This window comes from Urocitellus parryii, chromosome 12, assembly GCF_045843805.1.
Source record: "Urocitellus parryii isolate mUroPar1 chromosome 12, mUroPar1.hap1, whole genome shotgun sequence".
NCBI lineage: Eukaryota > Metazoa > Chordata > Mammalia > Rodentia > Sciuridae > Urocitellus > Urocitellus parryii.
The window spans coordinates 6,009,920-6,033,324 of record NC_135542.1 but is presented as its reverse complement, the minus strand read 5'-3'; the positions used below and the strand labels follow the sequence as shown (position 1 = coordinate 6,033,324).

Genomic DNA, 23,405 nt, shown 5'->3' with positions numbered 1-23,405 from the left:
TGAAACAGGTATAAATCTAATAAAATAGACCTTTTTGAGATCTATTTGAGGAAAACAATAAAATTCTGATAAAAAGTTTCAAGGAATCAAATAAATGGAGAGAGATTCCATGTTCATGAATAGGAAGACCCAACATTATCAAGCTGTCAGTTCTTCCCAACCTCACCTACAGATTTAATGCAATTCTAATGAAAATCACAGCAAGTTATTCTGTTAAACTGACTCTAAAATTTAAATGGAGAGACAATGCAGTCAACATAATGTTTTTTTTTTTTTTTTAAGTGTAGACAATTCCTGACTCATACTGCACATCTATAGGAATCAAGACAATGAGGCTGACAACAAAGAGATCACCTGGAACAAAATGGATATCCTCAAACAGACCCACACAATCACTGTGAACAAATCTTTAATGAAGGAACAAAGACATTCAATGGAGAAAGCAAAGTCTTTTTTAAAAAACCTTGGATTCGACGATAATTTTAGATAAAACACCAAAAGCACAATACATCAAAGAAAAAAATTATAAGTTGGGCTTCATTAAAATTTAAAACATCTGCAAAGGACAATGCTCAAGAGAATGTGCAGATAAGCTACAGGCAGGAAGAAAATATTTCAAAAACACTTATTTGATAAAGATTTCTTTCCACTGGGGAATGATATTGGCCAAATTATATGGTTATACTGTGTGCATGTATAACATGACAAACCTCACCATTATGTACACTATAATGTATCAATAAAGAAAAAATATGAAAAAAAAAACTTCTATCCAAATTATTCTAAGAATTCTTCAAACTCAATAATAGGAAAACAAGCATCCCAGTTACCAAGTGGCCTAAAGAAGTTCAACACTGTATATTACTAGGAAACCACAAATTAAAACAAGATAACACTTGTAGTGCTATCCTCTCAGTACCTCTAAAATCTAAAATACTGACAATGCTGAATTCTGAAGGGAATGTGGAGCAAGAGAAACTCTCATTCATTGCCTGTGGGATGCAAAAATGATACAGCTGCTTTGGAAGGCAGCCTGGTAGTTTCTTACAAAGCTAAATATAGTCTTTCCATGTGTCCTAGTTAGTTGCACTTGTGTTTACAAAACATATAAGGTGAAAGCTTATGTCCATGCAAAGAGTTGCACACAAATATTTATACGGCAATTTTATACATAATTGCCAAAGCCTGGAAGCAACCAAAATATCTTTTAATAAGTGAAGTTATCAAGTTATACACACCTACATACTACATGATTATAATTATATGTCATCCTTAAAAAGAAAAAGCCATGATAACAATAGATCACTTATGGCCAAGGCCTCAAGAGGAAGGATGAATGAGGGGTTTTAAGGAACTTAAACTAGTCTAAAGGGTACAATAATACCAGATATGGGTTGTTTTGGTTGGGATATTTTACCCCCAAAATTTGTGTTAGGTAATTTAAGAATGTTCAGAGATGAAATGATTAGATTATGACACCTATAATCTGATCAGTAGATTAATTCATTACATGGATTCATAACATGAATGGACTACTGAGTGGTAATAGCAGCAGGCAGAGTGTGACTAAAGTAGATTACTGGGGGTATAGCCTTAGAATGTATCTTATCTCTGTCTTTCCCTCTGGTCCGCCACAGCCATGAGCTGAATAGCTTTCCTCTGCCACTCCCTTCTACTACAATGTTCTGCCTCACCTCGGACCCAGAACAACAGAGTAGGGTGACCATGGACTAAAAAGCTCTGAAATTCATGCCTGAACCTGCCCTCTAAGTTGTTCTTGTAAGGTATTTTGGTCACAGCAATGCAAAACTGACTAATACACATGTCATCATATGTTTGTCAAAACCACTAAAAAATAAACCACACAAAATGTTTTTCCTAATATAAACTATATATTTAGTTAATACTAATGAATTATTATTACATAATAAAGTGTACAAATGTACCACACTAATAAAATATGTTAATGGGGGAAAATAGGTGTGTCAAAGCTGTGTACATCTTCCTCTCATATTATTGTAAATCTGCAATAGAGTTATATCTCTTTTAATCAGTACATCAGGAAATGTGCTAAGATTTAGAACGTTAAAATGTAAATAGCGTCTTAGATTCTGCCTTACTAAACAGACTTACCAGAAATTGTCACCAAGACATTTAAGCCCTCGAGTACATCCATTTGCTGAAACCGTCTTCGATTGATCAGAGGATATACCTTCCCTTGGCCACTTCTGTCCAGCAGCATCAGGCCACTCTCTGTGCCCACAAGCAAATTCACTCCTGTTTCATGGACACAGAAAAGCCTAAATTTTATGCTGTGCTTAGCAAAGAGCCGGATTATAAGGAAACGGTAATATTACATACTTGGAAAACAAGACAGCTTCCTTAATTCATCAAGAAAAAGATATGCCTATAATAGCAACCAAACTTCCATCACTGTATAGGAGTAATAGGGACATACTTGGATCTGAGAAAGGATATAAGGGGAAGAACAGGGGAGCCTCACCCACTCAATTTCTTTCATAGCTCATCCACTTCCAGTTCTTTAATTCCTCACTAATGGTAGGAGCTCACTATCTCTGTGGCTTTACAGATCTATAGCTAACTGGCCACATGAGATACTTAAACAATCCTTCACCTAACAGCATGGTGTCTTCATGCTTTCTTTATCTTCACTGGCAACCTTCTGGGATGAGTTTTATATAGATACAGGTTCCCTCAACTCCTTATCAGCTTATGAGTCTGCATCTATGCTCAGTTTAAACTTTTCTTAAGATCCTTCTCCACAGGCATCAAGACACAGCTGTACCCAGTTCCCTTGTTTCTCCATCTCTTAAGAATATTAAAATATTGGGAACTTTCTCTAGGACCCATTCTAACTTTCTGACCATGTACTTCCTACTCCTGTGCTGCAGTGAGACATCCCCTTCCATTTGACAAACTTGCTCTGCTTGTTAAAACAGAGACCCTGCTGTTGTTATCTGGATGATAACATACATACCCACCTGTGCGTGAGCAGTTTCTCTAAATCAATAACTCCTATTCCACACTGCACCTCCTTGTTCTATCTGCCTGCTTTTCCACCTGACACAGATTTCAATTGAAACCAGCTTCCCCATTTTGCAAAACTAGCCAAATTAGCCACCAAATCCTGGTAAGGCCTCCTCTGCTCTCCTTTCCTTTCCCTATCCTTTGTTCTCACTCTAGTTCAAGCTTTGGCAACCTTGTAATAGATGGACAGAGATCTTAATTCAGACTATTAAGACTTTCTCTTGACTGTACATTAAATCAATTCTCATCTTCCTAAAATTACCCACTGAGTCAGACTGTACCTTTAAAACCCACACACTCTATGGAGAAGAATTTTCAAAAGCCTTAGGCTGGCATTCAAGACTTCTTGTCCTTGAACCACCATTTCTCCCTCTTGATCATTCTCTTATTTTCAAAAATGTTCCTGCTTCCTTGCTATAGAACTTTCATTGTCTAAACCACCTCTGTAACATATAGCACCAATTATCTTATACTCTGAGGGAACTAGGAACATATATGCTTGCAGTGATCATCTTTGTTGGGTAATAAACTCATTGAGGTAAGGAATAAAGTATTTGTGCTTTTGTAAAGTATTTGCTCAGTCAACACTATCAGGGAGATGGAATAGCAGGGAAGAGTATCATGGCAAGTTCACACACACCCTATTTTCAGCAAATATGAAATGAATAATTGTGACAGCAGTGAGAGAACAGCCTCCCAGAGCTTCCTCACAGATCTGTTCCTGCTCAGGTAGGTATTATGCCAACATCTGACGGATAGTAATCTACCCAAGAATCCTTTGAGGAAACTGGAAAGACGGGAGCCTAGAATTTACATTCATAATTACCATCACTGTTAACCTAAACTCAATCGAGAATGGCAGTGACTGACACTGCCAAGCACCCAAGGATAACAGGAACAAGCCAAAGCACCACAGGTTAAACTATCACACCACCACACCACACCTGGAGTCCTCAAAAAAAAAAAAAAAAAACCAAAACAAAACAAAAAAAAAAAACCTTATGAGTGCCAGAAATATTTATAGTTCCTGATAACAGTATGACCTGATGTAAGCACACAACTGAAAAATCTATTCAGCACACAATATTTGTCTCCATCTTGCCCTATGGAAATAGTGTACAACTGTAAGAGCATCATGCACACACAACTCCACCCTTCCACAAGTGCTTCCCACCCAGTGTGATCTTTTAAAATACAGTTTTTAGAGCCTGGAAGAATATCAAATAGCTTCAAAAAAACTTCAAGAAAACCTCAGAAATTTGGGGGGAAGCAGAAGGCTGGGATTTAGAGTGAAACTTAAAAGTGAATGACCCCCACAAAAGATTACCCGGTTTCTTCTATCATCCATGATCTTCTTACAGAAAGCACCAAGCTAGACTGTCCCAAAAAAACTTTCTACCGTGATATAAATGCTTTTTGTCTGCATTGTCCACCAGACAATGGTCACATGTGACTAATCAATCACATGTGGCAACATCAATCTAAATGGCAAAAAATTGGAAGCATTACCTCTAAAAACTGGAACAAGAGAGAGATGCCCTCGAGAGAGATGCCCTCTTTCACCACTTCTATTCAACATAGTCCTTAAATCTCTAGCCAGAGCAATTAGATGAAAGAAATTACAGGGATACAAATAGGAAAAGAAGAACTCAAAACTATCATTATTTGCTGACCATATAGAGGATCCAAAAATCCCTACCAGAAAACTTTTATAAATAATTAATGAATTCAGCAAAGTATCAGGATATAAAAATCAATACCCATAAATTAATTGCATTTCTATACAGCAGTGATGAATCCTCTAGAGAAAGTAGGAAAACTACCCCATTCACAATAGCCTCAAAAAAACAAAACAACAACAAAAAACCTTGGGAATCAATTTAACAAAAGAGGTGAAAGACTTCTACAATGAAAACTACAGAACACTAAAGAAAGAAATTGAAGCAGACCTTCAAAGATGGAAAGATCTCCCATGCTCTTGGACAGGCAAAATTAATACTGTCAAAATGGCCATACTACCCAAAGCACTATACAGGTTCAATGTGATTCCAATTAAAATCCCATCATCATTCCTTATAGAGACAGAAAAAACAATCATGAAATTCTTTTGAAAAAATAAGAGACCCAGAATATCCAAAGCAATCCTTATCAAGAAGAGTGAAGCAAGATGCATCATAATACCAGACCTTAAACTATACTACAAAGCTATATTAACAAAAGAGCATGGTATTGGCACCAAAAGAAGTATGTAGACCAACGGTACAGAACAGAAGACACAGAGATAAACCCACATAAATACATTCATCTCCTACTAGACAAAGACACCAAAAACATACATTGTAAAAAAGATAGCCTTTTCAGCAAATGGGCTGGGAAAACTGGAAAGCCATATGCACCTAAATGAAATTAAACCCCTATCTCTCACCATGCACAAAACTCAACTTAAAGTGGATCAAGGACCTAGGAATTAGATCAGAGACCTTGTGCCTAATAGAGGAAAAAGTAAGCCTGAATCTTCAACATGTTGGATTAGGCCCCGACTTCCTAAACAAGACTCCTAAAGTGCAAGAAATAAAATCAAGAATGAATAAATGGGATGGATACAAACTGAAAAGCTTCTTCTCAGCAAAAGAAACAATCAATGAAGTGAAGAGAGAGCCTACATTTTGGGAGCAAATTTTTGCCACACACATGTCAGATAGAGCACTAATCTCCAGGACATATAAAGAACTCAAAATATTTAACACCAAAAAAACAAACAACCCAATCAATAAATGGGCTAAGGATCTGAACAGACATTTCTCAGAAGATATACATTCGATCAACAAATATATGAAAAAACGTTCAAAATCTCTAGTAACTAGAGAAATACAAATCGAAACTACTCTAAGATTTCATCCTACACCAGTCAGAATGACAGTTATCAAGAATACAGACCACAATAGGTGTTGGCGAGGATGTGGGGGGAAAGACACATTCATACATTGCTGGTGGGACTGCAAATTGGTGCAGTCTGGAAAGCAGTATGGAGATTCCTTAGAAAACTTGAAATGGAACCACCATTTGACCCTGCTATCCCACTCCTTGGTCTATCCAAAAGGACTTAAAATCAGCATACTACAGTAAACAGCCACATCAATGTTCATAGCAGCACAATTCATAATAACTAAACTGTGGAAGCAACCTAGATGCCTCTCAATAGATGAATGGATAAAGAAACGGCGAATTTGCAGGTAAATGGATAGAGTTGGAGAATATCATGCCAAGTGAAGTAATCCAATCCCCCAAAACCAAAGGTTAATGTTCTCTCTGATAAGTGGATGCTGATCCATAATGGGGAGTGGGGGGAACACATGTGTATGGGAAAAATGACGGAACTTTGATGGGGTGAAGGGGAGGGAGGGGTAGGGAGGGGCCACGGGGGCAGGAAAGATGGTAGAATGAGATGGACATCATTACCATAGGTAAATGTATAACTGCACATATGGTGTGACGCTACATCTTGTACAACCAGAGAAATGAAAAGTTGTGCTGCAGTACCATGAATCAAAATGCATTCTGCTGTCATATAGACCTAATTGAAATAAATAATTAATTTTAAAAATATTTGAAATGTAGCTCATGTAACTTAGAAACTGGGTATTTTACTTTAATTCATTTAAGCAGGTGCTCCCATAATAGGCAGTATCACTATGGATGATACTGATATTATATAACCTCATGGCATTAAATCAGAGTTTATGAGTTCTTGTTTAATAGAAATCATATAAATATTAGAGTCACTTAATAGAAAAAGCTGCTGTTCAGTTTGAAAAAAAAAATGTCAATAAGAAAAATTAATATTTATTCCATGAAGTATACTCCACTTATTTTCATATAGTTTTACTTCTGAGGTTGACCATGTTACCCTGACTAAATAAGACAAAATTTATTAGACTTATTTCTTCCACATGCCTAGGTGAGTCAATTCTAAATAGCTTTAAACTTCTCTGCACAAAGACAAACATTTGCTGATAGAGCTGATGCCAAACACAGCCCATTCTGAAGGCTGAATTATATAGGACATTTAGATATTTTCCTTATCAAGTAGCTTAAAAGAGAAAAACAAAATACTTCTGTCAAGAATATGGTAGTCTACCGAAAACATGAATCATATCAAGAAATATATTATTTGTGGTTTTCAAAAATAAGTAGCACATATTATGAGTGGCAACTCCCCAACTTTGTCCTTCTGCCATGACATTTCTGCCTTGCTTTGGGCCATGCCCTATGGAATTAAATGGTCATGGACTGAACTTCTGAAACTGAGTCCAAAATAAACATGTACTCCACTTATAAAATAAAATAAGCAGCACATAAGTAGAAATCACAGGATTTTACAGTGGGAAAGAAAAAAGGAATAACAGATAAAGCTGAAAAAAATCTTTCATATCCATTAAAAATTGCTGATATTTTGGCACTTATATCCTACCTTTTAATTCTCTATTATATTATTTAAAGTGCACAGTCTTTGGAAAGTAGCAACCTTGAAAGTAGCAATCTTGAAAATTGAAGGCCTTAAGAAAAAATCTGAACTACATGATCTAATAATTTTTAATAATAATACATTTTTAACTTCGACTTTTAGATATAAGTCAATCTTTTAATGCCAATGTTAAGAGTTCCTTCCTGTAATCATTTTAATTGTTCACACAGTAGTTTACTAAGAATTGCAACTGTGTTCACACACACACTATTAAATACACATTTATATAAGAAATACAAAGCAATTTATAGCAATTTATGAGTCATTCATAAGATGATTACAGAAGAATGTTTGTTGCTAGCATTTAGGAAATGCAAAAAAATAACTTGTGTGTGCATTTTACCATTCAAAAATAATACCACCTTTAATATATTCTGAATTTTTTCTTGTGGGGCTATAGCACCCATAGCACATATTTTAACTTTTCTGAATCTTAATCTTTCAGAGGTTCCTTTTTAACTGAGGAGGTAACTTAGATCACTGTCACAGCAGTCTTAAAAAACCCATCCATGAGGTACACCAATCCCCAAAAGCATCTCAACCCACTTATTTACACAAACGTATTTCAATGTTAATTCATCTCCCTATCTGTTCTTTTAACATGATGATAAAATGTGAAGTTTCAGTGCATTAAAAAAAAAAAAAAGAAAGAAAGAAAAAATGTCCTGAGATACTGTTGAATTTTCTTAGAAGTCCTGAAGGAGTTAATCAGGAAAAGAAAGATTTCAGAAGTCTCATTTTTAACTAATAAAAATTCACTTGATGGTATACAGAATGGGGTTCAGCACTCTCTAGGGCACTAGTGAAACATAAAGTTAAGAATAAGACTATTCCCAAACACAACTATTCCGAATAAAAATAATGCAGCTTGATAAACACGGATTACTACTTTGAAAAGTATTGATTTGTTTCACACTATCGCTGTACTGTATTTAGGTAATGTTAATAGTTTTTTGGGGACACAAATGCTCTCAATGAAATCATTTAATATGAAAGAAAATGATGAAATTCCACTCCCTGAAATGGTGGCAACTGACATCATGTGACATCCATGTGCTGGTGATGATGCTGTGTCAGGTGCTTCCATAATGCCTACAATCCCCAAAGAATTATTCTTACCTTTATCTATGTGATTAATAAAGAAAAAAGCAATTATATATTATTAGAGGTTTCAGAATACTTTTCCAGTAGTTACAAGGCCAGAAATCCAGATCTCAAGGTATAAAAAAGAAAATAGGTACACCTGCAATGGATATCAACTCTCCCAAAAACCTTGGGTGAGCAGACAAGTAGGAGTTTATGAATAGGGTGAGAAGTCAAGGAAAGACTAAATAAAAAGAAGGTAGATAAGGAGGAATGAGGAGGCCCCCTTCCTCAACAAAAGGAAGCAGAAACACTTTTGAGGTTTGAAAGATGAAAGTGGAAGCCCTTATGTCAGCCCCAACTGCTTTTCCTATGAAGCATCAGGAAGGAGAGTGGCTAAGTATGCCAGAGACCAGAGTGGGTGAGGAGAAGAGAGCCGATTCAGTAACCTGAGGAATGCAGTGGCTGCTAGCATTCAAGGAACAAGACTGTTTATGGGACAGGTGCTGTGGACCTCAAACCCATGGATTTCATGTCTTCTACCATCTATATGTACAAACACCAAGAAAGTAAGACACTTTTCTGGGTAGAAATAGACTCATTATTAAAAATAGTCAACTGAAGAATTAAATTAAAGTATATGCCTGGATGGCAGGTTTAGGACAAGTACAGGATCAGAGTTGGCAGGACGGCAAGTTTCAGAATTTGAAGAGGCAGATGTGTCCATGCAACCAATCATTCACAGATTCCGTCTCACAGTATCTTTAGTTTGGAGGATGCTACACAAACACTGCAGGGATTCCACAGGCCAGCCGGTTCAACAGTCCCTTCCTACTGCAGACTACTTTTAAAAGTCTTGTTTGGATATCAGTCCAAAGCACAGAGAACAAGACAGAAAGAGGAACTGAAATATTTAAAGGAAAGCAACTCAATGAACTTTTTCATTCTTGTAAATGCGGACCAAATGCTATCTCTTTACTATTCTTTACACTGGTGTTCTAACATTTGCCTGCTGAAACAACCACAAGTGCATAGGGACTCTCTCTGCCTATCAATGCACTCAGTAGAAAAATCATAGAAGCTGCCAACCCTTAAAAAAAAAAAAAAAATCACCCAACTATGAAAAATAGTAATTCTATAAAAGACCTGACCACTCTCCAGAATAAAAGCAAGAGGCAGAGTAACAGAAAGATACCTACCCCATAAGGCGGCACATAGAATCTCTGAGTTAAACCTCTTCTTGTATTTGCGAATCTCAGGGGTGTCACTCTGTGGCCTAGTATTGGTGGGGTTAACATTGACCACTGAGCCCTTCCGTGTAGGATCTTGCCTTATGGCTTCCGGTCTCATTCCATCACAGGAAAATCCCACTGAAACACAGTATGATTGAAATTATTTTTTGTATACACACCCACAACCATGCCTTCCTTCCTCTCTCACTATACCTCAAGTAAATATTCATATGCCATAAATGATACTTTGTCAAGAAAAAAATGTTTTTGTAAGAAATGCATACAGAAAAAGTAAATGCCTATGCAGTTCTCTGTGAGTTAAGGCAACGCAAGGGGGCTGGGAGGTTTCTGCACCCAAGGCCTGACCCTGTGCACAACCCTCCTGCTGTGCCTAAGCCACTTGAAAGATCAACACCAAGGGAACAAGTCTCATCGGTCAGCTACTTTCTTACTGCTACTATACTTACCCACAGAAGTCACTGTTGTCCCACTAGATGGAGAAATCTGTAGTAATCTGGGGTCTATAAAAGGTGTAAAGGAGGAGGAAGATTTGTGTTTCTGGAGTGTGCTACTAGCGGACTGTGTCTGCAATGTAAATTTCAATTTCATTAATACAAATGACATTTTAAAAGTGAACATAAAAACCAACAATAACAACCAAAAAAAAACAAAAAACAAAAAACAAAAAAACCCCCACACATATTTAAGTCTACTTTGGTATACTGCACTACTTCCCAATCCAAACCCTACAGACAAAACTTCCCACAGACATACTGCAGTGAGCCTCCATGTGGGCAGGCATACCCCTGAACAGATGTTTTCACCTGCAGCCAGTGGGGGAATCCCATCTCTTTCAGAGATGTACACCTAGGGAGCCATGCCACAAGCTAATAATAAAATCTATATTTCATGCTCCTGTTTTTATTTAAATTAAATAATTATAATGTAAACTCCTAATAGAGACCTGAAATGTTAATTTCAATTCACTAATTTCCAAATTTATTCCCCTGCCTATTAAAGTCCAATTAATCTATGCTGGAAATCTGGCAAACCTTAATTTTGTTTTATTTATTTTAAATGGAGCCTCTTGCCAGAAAGTTACAGAAGCTCTGGCTGCCATCATTTTAGGCGCATCATCATTAAACCCACACCAAACAGGCTCATTAGTGAAAGGTGCTAATGGTGAAATAAGGCATACCCTTTCCATCTTTTAGGAACGCTAGTGTTTTGGTTAATAATGTAACTTAAGACTCCCCCCCCCCAAAAAAAAAACCCACAAAGGAAGTGAAACAATTGTTAAGTGAAAATGTAATGACAATTAAAAACAAAACAAACAGGAAAATAAACTTGCCAGTTTAGTGAATTAAGGGTTATAGTAAAATACAGTAAAATGGTGCAAAGTGTAAAATATAAGGAGGAATGCAAGTGAGATACACATCCCAGGAGCAAAAAAGAACATGTCTGATCAAGTGCTTTTATGCTTTATCATTTCACTCCCTCTATGGGCATCTAAAGTCACCATTCTTATAGCCCAGGCTTTCCTGAGCTCCCCACCTGACACAGGTGGCACCTCACAGCCTTTCCTCCTACCCCCATGAGTCAGTGGCCAACCCAGCTGGTGGCCAATGGGATGCTGAGCCTCCTCCTCAGGGAGAAGATTTTTCTAATTCTTTCTAACAAAGGAATGAAAATAGGAGCAGCAGTCAGGTAAGTGTTTATATTAATGAGACTGGCTGAAGCTACATGTTAGTTCAACTTCCCTCAATTCTTAGGTAAATGCATTTAAATCTAATCTCCTGTGAAGTCAAATTACTTATTTACATGGTGCTCAAGGTGTACTCTGTAACTGCACTTAGCCTGATTCTGTTCAAAGTGCAAAGAATCACCCAGCTAGCACCCAGACCAAGTAGCACAGCCACACCACACACACAGGATTTCCCATACAAAGTCTTAAATTAGAAGCTCTCACTCTCCTTTGTCCTTGCTTAACATCCTAATTTTCTATGTTTCCCCCAAAAGCATTTGGCCTTCTATAACACTTTGAGTAACTGTGAATTTCAAGGAAAGAAAAGCCTTTGAAAAGGGCTGGTAAAAACAAGTAAGAATACCAACCAACAACCCCCACCCTCCCAGCAAAAAGAAAACAATCCAGGCCTGTTTGAAGGAGATTCCTTTACAAGATAACCAGTTCCCTCAGGTAAGGCCAAGTCTGCTTAACCAAATTTTCCTATACTATATTTACTGCATAAAAAGAATGAAAAGGGAAGTTTCCACAAATGACTATGAGAATTTCATGCCAAATACATAATGGATCTGAGAACACAGCAATCATTTATTTAGATTTAAAAGAAAATAAACTGAATAAAGAAAGCCATGCAACTATACTTATGTAGAGAAAGTAAATAGTGAACTGGCAAGTTTGGAGGGAAATCAATCTAGGGTTAAGGGATTTGTATTCAGATCTGAAACATGTTACTTGGGGGTTGGGGAAGAGGGTAGGTGACAGAAGAAAGCAAGGGAAGGGAAGGGAAGAGGGTCTCCTTTGCAAACTAGCTCCTAGGCAGTGCTGGTCTAACCCCAGGAAAGCAGCCAGCTGTGGTGTGAGACATACCTCATTAGCAGTGAGCTTGTCCTGGGGTGTCTGTGGGGACATGGTGGGTGTCGGCTGGCTGGAGGATGGGGAGGAGGAGGTGGAGGAAGTGGAGGAGGAATGGCTTTGCTGTAAGAGATCTGGCAAGAGGTGAATGCGACCGGCAAAGCCATTGCTCTCATGATGGCTGGCACGCTTTTGGTCAACTGTACTCTGTAGAAAAAACAGGCACACTGGTCTCGCTCAAGCGCTGCTGACATTGCCTACGACCCTACTGATAACTGCTTTGTTTTAGGTGCTGTGTGACTTTTCAAACTCTGTTAAAATACCAAGGGAAAACCAAGGAAATTAGCCGGACTTGCTCACACTTGCTCACCAAATGCCTAAGCTGAGCCAACAGAATTCAAAGTGCCTCCTCTGGTGGCCACACAGCTCTAGCAGTTGATTCTTCCATCTGTTCCACGAAGGGCACTCACTTCTTACAAGACTACTCCCCCTTTTGTTCTTTGTAAATCTTTGTCTAAAGTTCTTTAGAGTACCCGGTGGCTTCTCTGGTCTTTTCCACGTTCCTTCTACTTTCCATCCAAATGCACTGCCATAGCATGAAACACACTGAGGCAAGTCCCAAAGACTAGCAGGGTGCCCTGTCCTGTTTCAACGAGGAGCATATCACTTGGATGAAGAAGGTCTAAGCTAAGAATGAACAGAGAGTTGTACGACACAGCGATCCAAACTGAGCACATCTGGTGGTACACATTTAATTCTTCACCTAGTGGGAAAACTAATATTCTGGAGCACAGAAGAGAGACCTCCTGACCCGTGTGCCCAAGTCTCCACGGGACTGGAACGAGGCTCATCCCACCCACCTTGTCCACTCCTACTCAAGGTCTGTGCCCTTACTCATTCAAGGTTTGTGCCCTTACTCTTTGAGCCTGCAAAGGACACCCTATGACTTTTCTACTGCTCAGACAGACTGTGAGACTCAGCGTGGTGCTTGGATGAGGGCTGCCACAGGCATGCAGAGGAACAGCAATGTGGGGTGGAGGACTACCGGCTACCTTTGTGGCATGCAGCACACACCTGCCTCCCTAGCCCCAGACACACTACTCTCAGGGTCTTGTTAACATGAAAACAGATGATGATGTAGAAACAGCATGAGTGAGTGAATGAGCAAGTGGGTTAATGACTATAGGAGAAGCTTAGCCTCTGACAAGGAGGATAATGGTACCTGGCGGACAATCAACGTGCCCTCCTTGGATGGGGTCATGGCTGGTTCACTTTCTACATCATCATGGACAATCATGGTTTTCACAGATTCTGTTTCACCATTGCTCAAATTCAGAGATGACCTAAGGAGACAAAATCCAGAAGTGAAGGACTCTATTCCCACAAGTCGAAGATATCCTATTTAGAATTTTTACCTTCTCAAAGTCAAAACGTGAGATGAGGCTACAGTATAAAGTCTTCTGAAGGAAAGCAAGAGTTTAGCTTTGTCCCTTCAACAAAGAATTCTCCTGCTGTGCAGTTTTGCATGAGCAAAAAGTTAGAAGGAGTTCTTATAGTTAATTTGTTATTCAACTGAAATTTCCTTTTTATCAAATCATTAAAGAAAAAAAAATAAAGCATATGTTGGGATGTTGAGGGAGGCACTGACATGCACACATACAGAGATAAAGGGGGAAAGCCCAAAAGCTGTTTGCTGCTTAAGCAGTGAAACTACATATTAATGCGCACAGAGTCTATGAGCATTAATCAGTTGGGGAAAACTTCTGGTTGCCACTGGGAAGACCATCCTAAAATATGCTAAGGACTGACGCTGCTCTGGTGTCCTCTGGTCCTGAGGTGGACTCGTCAGCCCCCTCCTGTTCCACGTCGTCATCCTCCTCATCGGTGGTCCCTGACTCCTCACTGGAGGAAGAGTAGTCCGTCACCTTGTGAGGTGGCCGCACATCTTCCACTGCTCGAAGCTCTTTGGCCAATGCAGTCAAATCCTAATGCACAGGGCAGAAAAGAGTGAGTTAGGCAAAATGGGGAAGGTGGTAAGGATACACAAAAGACAGAGGTTTTTCATTTTAAATCTCAATGAACAGTCACAATGTCAATTTTATAAAACTAATTTTCTATTTGCCAGTTTCATACAAAGTTAAGTTTTTATAATTTTTGATATGAAAGGGAAAGAAATAAAAAATAGACTAAAAAATAGAAAAGAACATAAAAAAAGGTCAAGAATGTTGCAGACAATTCGAATCTTACAACAACGTAACAATCTGCTTATAATAAGATGACTGTATTTTTTTGTTGTTTTCAGATATAAGGCAAAATGCCAGATCAACCAATGTACACAGAGAAATCGTTGATCTCTGTTATAAAGACATCTACATATATGACAAAATGTTCTTTTAAGGGGACAATGCAGAGAGCAAGCTTCTAGTTAAAGCAGGTTTTTATTTAAATTTTTTCTCCAATTTTTAAAAAAATTTCAAGCCAACAGAAAAATGACAGTTGAAGTGAGGACCAGTGTGATATTTTCCTGTTAGTAACTTGCCGCATTTCTGAAAAAAGTTCACGACTATGAAGAGAGAAAGCAATGACCTCTCATGTGCTGTGGGCAGGAAGGCAAACAGGGCAGGCTTCCCACTAACCCCTTTTCCCAGCCTTACCCACATTTCCCCATTCATACCACTAGCGAAAGTGAACAGAAAAAAAGAAAAAAAATCCATATTAAAATATATTCAAAAAGGGCTTCACTACACTTTACTCTAGACTTTTCTATAGACATTTTAATATTCATATCTTAAAAAAAATTTTAGTTGTTGATGGACCTCTATTTTGTTCATTTATTTATACGAGGTCCTGAGAATCGAACCCAGTGCATCACACATGCTAGGCAAATGCTCTACGACTGAGCCACAACCTCAGCCCTCAAATTTCTTAATGTAATTTTTTTTGCAAGGGAGGAGTCCTTTTGCAGAGGATAGAACTCTGGGGCACTCAACCACAGAGCCATTATCTCCTGCCCTATTTTGTATTTTATTTAGAGACAGGGTCTCACTGAGTTGCTTGGCACCTCACTTTTGCTGAAGCTGGCGTTGAACTCACGATCCTCCTGTCTCAGCCTCCCAAGATGCTGGGATTACAGACATGCGTGCCACCACACCCAGCCTCTCAATCTAATTTTTAAGAGTTGATTACTATATTTATACTCCACATTTTTATGCGAGTCCAAATTTTATCTTTTTACTTGGAAATTTTAAAGGAGTATTTTGTTTTGTTTTTAAAGCAGGCTATGTAGCTTTTTTTTTTTTTTATTTTTAGTAGTTCCAACCTAGTTTTCTTCCTTCCTACTGATGAGAATATGTTTCTTATCTTTGCGCTTAAACTTCTGAACAGGGATCAAGAGTAGGGCTATGAGTCTACTTAACTGGTGTGATTACAAGTTGTATGTAGCCTTTTATAGTTGCTTAAAAAGCTATATTAAATGATACTAGATGCATGAAGCATGTTTTGTGCATTAACAAAGCTGAAGTCATTAAGTTTAAGGCTTTTATCTCCTAGAAAAGATCAAAAAGGCAAGGCGAGGAAGGAGAAGGAATGTAGCTCAAAGGTGAGCTAGTTAAGAGTCATTCGGAAAGCTGGCTCTGAGGCTGAGCTCTTCAGAGACGGGGCTTACCACTTCGCCCTTCAGGACAGCAGCAGTTTCATGGAGTCCAAGAAGCCACCATTGATGAAGAGTACACAGAAGAGGGAGCATGGCAGAAAGAAGGGTATGGGGAAGAAGTGCAGAAGTCAGTTGAAGCAGGAAAACAAAACTTAAACAGATCTGAAACTCCACCACACCCCCATACACGGCCAGTGAATGAGACAGGGAGCACAGGGGAAGTACGTGGAGCAGTCCCAGCCATCATCATCCCAGGGACTGAAAGCCAGAATTTAAGCAGCCAGTGAGTTTAGGAAGGTGAATCAAACAAATTTAGTCTAAAAACCAGCACTGTCAATGATCAAGTCATGAAGAATAAGTGAAGTTAATGCCAAGCAAAGCAATATAAAGGCTTTTCTTAAAATGAAATTTAATTAAGTAAAAACTACACTTTGTTCCGTGTTTCTTTGTATAGATGACTGAACACAAAGCGTACAGTTGAAACACTAGAAAACAGACTTCATTCTATACTCAGGACATTACTTAGGAAATAAATGCCTAAGGGAGAAGCACAACTGTATCTGGGTATAAGACAGTGCAATTCCTCACATCTGGGAAGAGTTCAAAAGAAAAAACTGCAGGCCTCTCAAACACTGTGTGTGCATGTGAGTTTGCGCATGAACGGCTAAAACTCCAGTCCAGGGCCTTTGTGCATGCTAAACACATGGCTCTGCCACTGAGCTACACCCTGAGCCCCTCAACCATATTTTTAATAGAAAGATCTCACTTAAGTCTAAAGTAAGCAAGACTCATTTTATGCAATCCTTACAGCAGGCTTGACAGGTCTAAACACTTCCTTTTTATCTTCAGGTTTTTTTGCGGCATTTTCAAGGCGCTGAGATGGAGAGCCTTCAGACTTGGATGATGCTGTTAAGTTCAAAAGAGACAAGAAAGACACATATAAACCTAAGATGTATGTCACTGAGCTGTCCCAACTCACAGAGTCTTCTGTTTCTCCCCCTTTTCTACTGCCCACTTCTATTAGCCCCACTCATGCAAGGTCTGAACTCAGGGCAAAAGGGAGACCCGAAGGCAGTCTGGTACCTTTCTAATGCCTTATTCAGAATTCTCCATCAGCATACACTACTGAATGTATGCTCCAAATTAATACCTTACCTCAAGAACACAGTGGAGGCAGTTTTCACTACTATGATATCATCAATAATCATCATCAATAATACTGGGGAGAGCAAAGGCCCTGGCGCTCATATTGGAAGAAAGGGGTTCAAATGGCAGCTTAGACATTTAGTTATGTTGGACAAGTCAGTTAATCACATTCAATTGTAAAGTGCTGCCAGTGATAAACACGTGTAAAGCTCTCAAAATTTAGCTCTGTATGATGAAATTATGATGTCTATTTTTGTCATTAGCAGCCTATACTAAGGCACTGTTTCATGACATGCAGCTACATGCAAACCATAGATTTTTCTTATCTTTCTTCTTCTTTTTTAAACAAATGAAAGCCTTTCGATATAATGATCATAGCCCAGGGTTGTTCACAAGGAAAGAGCAAAGGAGAAGCAGCCTACATCTCACTCTGAAGCGTTCCCCAGAGCCGCTCTGAGACCCAGGGTGGGACCCGGGCTGGGATCCTGAATTGCTGGACCCTGAGGAGCTGCCACTGCCTGGCCTGGGCACCAGCTTCTCCACTCTCTCCCACAGGAGCCTGGGCTCAATACTGCTGTTAGAAAGAAAAGACAACAGCTAATGCATCATCCCAAGACATAGTACCAAATGACAATCATATGCATGAATTGTGAAAAGTAGGGATGAGAGAATAACCTCACACAACATTTCACATTAAATTCTCCAAAAGTCGTAGTGACTTTATTCATGGATTTTATCTTGGATATCTTAACCAACCAAAAATGCTAGCTAATTCCTATTTTTAAAACCCCTAAACTCCTCATTCAGGTCTGAAACAAAATGTGACTGTTCAGTCTAGAAACATCACCACTTCTGTCATTGCAAATTTAATTCAAGTCTTAATATTATGAAAAACTTTACTTATATAATTATAAACACAATTATCTCTTGGATCTAGTGTGCTCTCTCTTATCCATTGCAGCTCTCATACCCTGAACTTTCAAAGTACACTTCTTTATCTGAGCTGTTTGGGGAATATTACTGAAAACACAGGCTGGGATGGATTTCCCGCTATAACCAGACAGACTGACAGCACATATTTGCTGGGTAAAGAACTCATAACACAGACACAGTCACAGAACACCACAGCCCTCTCTGGTCATAAATACTACGGGTTCTCTGAAGATCCTTGGTTATTATCCATCTCCCCACTTCAAGTTATACCAAGGCTGGGCACATGCAAAAGGCCAGCCTTAGAAAGCTTCAGTAATGACCAGTTATAAAACACGCAACAAAATCTCTCACCTAGCATAATGCTGGTCAAGGAGCTTTCTGCAGTGATAAAACTGTTCTACATCTGAGCTGTGTAGTACTCTAGCCCCTAGCTACATGCAGCTACAGAGCACTTGAAAGGTTGCTGATCCAACTAAGGAAATGATGTATTAGTTTTGTTTCATTTTAACTAAGTTAAATTCAAATTTAACAAGCCACACATGGCTAACAGCTACTACACTGGTGCTTTAGAACCAGAAAACCGTATTATTTGGTTAATTTACTAGACTGTCAAATAACCATTGGCTATCTTTAGTTGCCTATCTATGATTTCTACACTATTCCACAGGCCTTACAATTTTCTTTGGGTAGAAAACTCCATAGATTACATCTCTTACAACTTCTTTCTCTTCTGACAGTTCCTCCTTTTAATCTTACAGGGTCAGTTAGTTTTAACTTCAAAATTACAATACACACCTAGATTCCAACCCTCTTTTTACTCTAGATCAACTTGATCTAGATTCATGTTTGTGAATAAATATATATAGATCTATCTGTGTAGATCTACATATATTTAAATCTTTTGCCCGAGAACATCAATGTTTGTGTTTTTATTAAAACAGACAACATAAAACTATAGGAGAATGCACTCTTCGTTTACCTGGTGGAGTTTCTCTGCCCTGCTTGGCTATTTTGCTGTCCACTGCCCTGCAGTGGGGAATCCCGACGGGACAGTACAGGGGAGCGAGATGTTGTTCTCACAGGAACCTTTAGGTAGAAAGTACAGCAGTTAAACTATAGAAAACCTGAGGTGGAGAACAAAGATCTCCCTACCAAATGTATTTTTAAGATAGTCATCAACCCACTCACTCCCTCCCTAATCTTCCTCTGGTCCTTCACTGGTTTAGCCAAATGCATCTAAGGAGCCAGGACAATCGGCCCTGCTGTGCTCCTGCAACAATTAAATGATGTTTAGATTAAAGCTGCTGGCAGGGGACATTCAAGAGCACTTTGCTGAGATAATGTGAGAATCAGGAAAACAAGTTCAAGGAAATCAAATAATGGTCTTCAAATGGATCAGCAGAAAGCAAAGACTGGCAAGAAGCAAGGAAATACTCAGAAGAAGCAAATTCCAACTGGAAGAAAATTACACTAAAATGTGCCCTTTTGTTTAATTATACCATTAAGTAATTACCCCCACCATCCAAAAATAAAAATAAAAAACCTAAATTTTGAAAAAGAAAAAAATTTTCATTGAGATTTGCATGTTAATCTTCATTAGAAGACCTTTTCTGAAAGTTTTGACATTGGTCAATTTTAAAATAATGTTGTATAGCCTCTTATAAACCTATGAATTATGATTCTATTTGTTCTAGAACCATATTGTTTATAGAGTCTTCTCTGAATCAAATTTTGCTTTCTTATGTTTAAGTACAGAGTTAACAACAGCAATAAAAGGCTAATTGGCCACTGACTAAATATAACTGCCTAATTATAAAACTTGTTCCCCACGGTAAAAGGCTCCTTTGAAATTTCATTGCCCCTTTAATTCTGGTGAAATCACCATAACCATTATTAAAATAAATATTTTTAAAATAATAAAAAGGAAAAAGCAGCATACATCTGTCTTTCTGCTCCTTACCCTTGGAGGCACCTCGTCACTGTCTGATCTAGACCAAGCCTTTTGGGTGGGGTCAGGTACCTCCGACTTAGAGTCAGAGCTCTGACTGAGCACCTCACTGCGGGAAGGTGGACATGGGTCCTGAGAACGAAGATGGTGGTGTGCAAATTTGGGAGGAGAAGGGTCACTGAAGGAATGGGATCTCGAGACAGGGGAAACATTGTTCTTGAGAGATGCCAGGTGGGACCACTGTACCTTACAAGAAAACAAAACACAAAACATTCAATGCGTTCTGCATAAAACTGGCTTTTCTGGTCAATACCAAATCCAAAGTAGGAACTGGCAAAAGTGGAATGCAAGTTGGGGCAGTATAATACAAGGTAACAGGGCAGTAAATCAGTTACAGGTCTAAATGAAAACGTGATCTGGGGAAAACAGTATGTTGAAAGAACAAATGTACATTTAATAAGGAAAACTCCTAGTATCCGGACAAATGTTACAGATAGTAGTAAATGTCAAGATTTATAGGCCTGAAGTGGGGCAATGGACTACATGCATATTGATGTCAAAGCAGATACTAGAGAGGCAAAGAAAGGCAGAAAATAGATCTCAAGATAAACACTGCTTAGGCAAACCCACCTACTGTCCTCCTCATACCACCTGGCAGTGTTGAGATTTCAGACCAAGTAACAATACAACACATTGAATGAGCAAAGACAACCCCACCACCTGTTTTGAAAGACTATAACTTAAAAAAAAAAGCCAACTTTGCAAATTCATCAATAATTTTTCTTATTTCTTCCCAGGGCTTAAAATACTCATACACCTTCACACTAGTTCTGAAAAGAAGAATGTGATTTCTTTAAGAACATTTAGTACTAGGGAAATCCCTAAAATGTCTGCTATTAGAATACTCCTCTTGGCAATTCGAGAATTGTGACAAATACTTGTCAGCTGAGTTTATCTGGGTACTTTTAAAGTAGGAAAACAATCTCTGATAAAACCCATAAAATATTTTCACTAAATATAAACCTTATTCTTTTAAAATAATTGCTCCACATTCAACTTACATAATTCTAGCTACATATCTATTTTCTCAATGTATTTAATGAAAACAGAAAATACCAAATCACAACTTGTTTAACCTCTCAAGTATATATAAGATGTAGAGTTAGCTCCATGTGTACAATATCTATAATTTACAGGTAAGCTTAAAATAATCCCAATTATTGGTTAATCCCAGACTTCTAACATGTTTGAGATTTTCAGGACAAAGCATACAAATAAAATTTTTACCTGAAATTACAATCAATAATAGGGTTTAAAAGAGCCCCACATGAGTAAATTCTCCCCCTAAGAATGCGTCATAGGTATTTGCTTCAGCCAAAATCAACTTCAAAACAGGAAGAAAGGAGTATTTCCATACATTTAATTAATCATGAAGTAACTATTCAATAATTAAACTAATCATGAAATAACTCAGGAACTCCTATATTATACTGTTAGGGGCCAAACAGATTTTCCATTTGTGTTAAGCCTAATTTCCAGAACTGAAGCTTTTATTTTCTACTCTTCAAATCTATCTGTGCTGGGAAACAGTGCCAAGTTGTTAAAGTACCATCCAACCTAGTCGACTTGCCCCTCTTCTTTTACCTCTGTTTCCCTCTTTCCTGTCTTTTCCTTTTCATCCCTTATTCTCCTCGCAGACAGACCAGCTCCTCTGGGGTTCACAAACTGTTGATCCCATGTAAACCCTCCTCACCCACACACCACTGTCTTTGCCTCAGCTGTGTTCTTCTTTCTTTTTGTTAACTCCTCCTGGCTGCAGTTCCCCGCATTGTTCAAGGAGATTATTTACTGTGTATCACTCTACAGCCATCAAGTAAATGTGTTTTTCAGAACGTTACTGCTACTTCTGTCTCAAGAACACAAACTTTTGTCCCCTACACACACAAATCCCCCTGACAAGGACACCCAGGCTTAGGAACCTGAGTTCCCAACAGTTTGGATTCCACAGTACCAAGGGAGAAATGTCTAAATGTCAGCTATTTTCAGGGAGATAGCAAAATAAGTGTTTCAGGGCTCTCTGAGATCTCTGGCCTAGGAAATTTTTGCTGTTCTACAGCAGAGCAACTTGATATTAAACCCAGGGCTGCGAACATGCTAGGCAAGGAATGCATTCCCAGCCCTTTTTATTTTTTACTTTCAGACAGTCTAAGTAGTTGAGGCTGGCCTCAAACTTCTGATCCTAGAAGCCTCAACCACTAGACTGTCTGAAAGTAAAAAAATAAAAAGGGCTTGGAATACATTTTGCCTCATGTAAGGATCAGAATTACAGGTATGCACTACTGCACCCAGCTGCAGCTTTTCTCTTTAACCATATACACTCCGACCAATGGTGCTCCCTCACCCAGAAAAGACAGAATACTGCCTAGATGGCCTCCTTCAGAGAAATTCATGCCCAATCTGCTGTCTCATAAACCAAAGGGATCTTGAACCTTTTGAGAATCTGATAAAGGGCCCTTTTCAAGAAATACATGCATATTTAGACAAAAACGTCTGCACAGAATTTCAGGAATATCATTGGCTCCTTAAGGTCCACTCAAAGCAATGGGTAGGAGCCAGGGGTCACATAGCAAACACTTTTAAAATGCTTGGAACAAAAGGTTCTGGTTCTTCTCTTCATGTGCTTATAATATTAACCTTCTAAAAACTAAACTAAAAAGTCTTCTTGTTTTAGAAAGAGAAGGAGGCATTTCATATCTGACGGAAGGCAAGAAAAAGGAATTACTGACTCTAAATATCCTTACTAAGTTCAACCAAAATCCTTTAAAAAAAGGTTTCTTTTTTTTTTCCTATCAATTAGAGACTCATCTTTTTTTTTTTTTTTTAAAGTTTGTCACTAGTAACAAACTAAGGGTGGCTGTTATAAGAAGGCCCAAGGCCCAGCGAGCCACACAAGTTTCCTCCACCACGGAAAAGCTGGCTGTTGCTACCTGTGGCTCCGCTGGTCTCTGCAGGGCAGGATGCACAGACTCGGAGTTGCCATTGGAAAAAGACTCTGATCGAGAAGGCACTGGTGGCTCCAATACTCTGCCTGTCTGCTTAGACTGGGCCTCAGGGGAGCTGTGGTTAGTTTTCCTAAATCTATCTTCCACCTGCAGCAGAGAATTAGAAGACATAACTCTGTGTTAGTAGGGAAAAGCAGAGATGTCAAAGAAAGTCTGAAAGTGGAAGAACTCTAAAAAGAT

At 38.6% G+C, this 23,405-nt stretch overlaps 1 protein-coding gene across 18 annotated transcripts in view; it reads right to left on the bottom strand.

The window, feature by feature from the left end:
• The window catches only part of Map4k4 (mitogen-activated protein kinase kinase kinase kinase 4), a 183,139-nt gene that overhangs the window by 10,979 nt on the left and 148,755 nt on the right, over positions 1 to 23,405 (bottom strand). For 3 of the 18 annotated variants that reach the window (XM_077792003.1, XM_077792005.1, XM_077792006.1), the window contains 9 exons: positions 19,195 to 19,301; positions 17,705 to 17,853; positions 16,945 to 17,042; positions 14,294 to 14,469; positions 13,707 to 13,827; positions 12,500 to 12,691; positions 10,356 to 10,473; positions 9,856 to 10,026; positions 2,134 to 2,277 (listed from right to left, as the gene is read on the bottom strand). In XM_077792003.1, coding sequence (XP_077648129.1) covers positions 2,134 to 2,277; positions 9,856 to 10,026; positions 10,356 to 10,473; positions 12,500 to 12,691; positions 13,707 to 13,827; positions 14,294 to 14,469; positions 16,945 to 17,042; positions 17,705 to 17,853; positions 19,195 to 19,301 — 1,276 coding nt within the window. Of the gene's footprint in view, positions 1 to 2,133; positions 2,278 to 9,855; positions 10,027 to 10,355; positions 10,474 to 12,499; positions 12,692 to 13,706; positions 13,828 to 14,293; positions 14,470 to 16,944; positions 17,043 to 17,704; positions 17,857 to 19,194; positions 19,302 to 20,175; positions 20,410 to 23,150; positions 23,313 to 23,405 lie in introns of all 18 variants that reach the window. The other 15 variants (XM_026408598.2, XM_026408599.2, XM_026408601.2 and 12 more) reach the window with 10 other exon arrangements.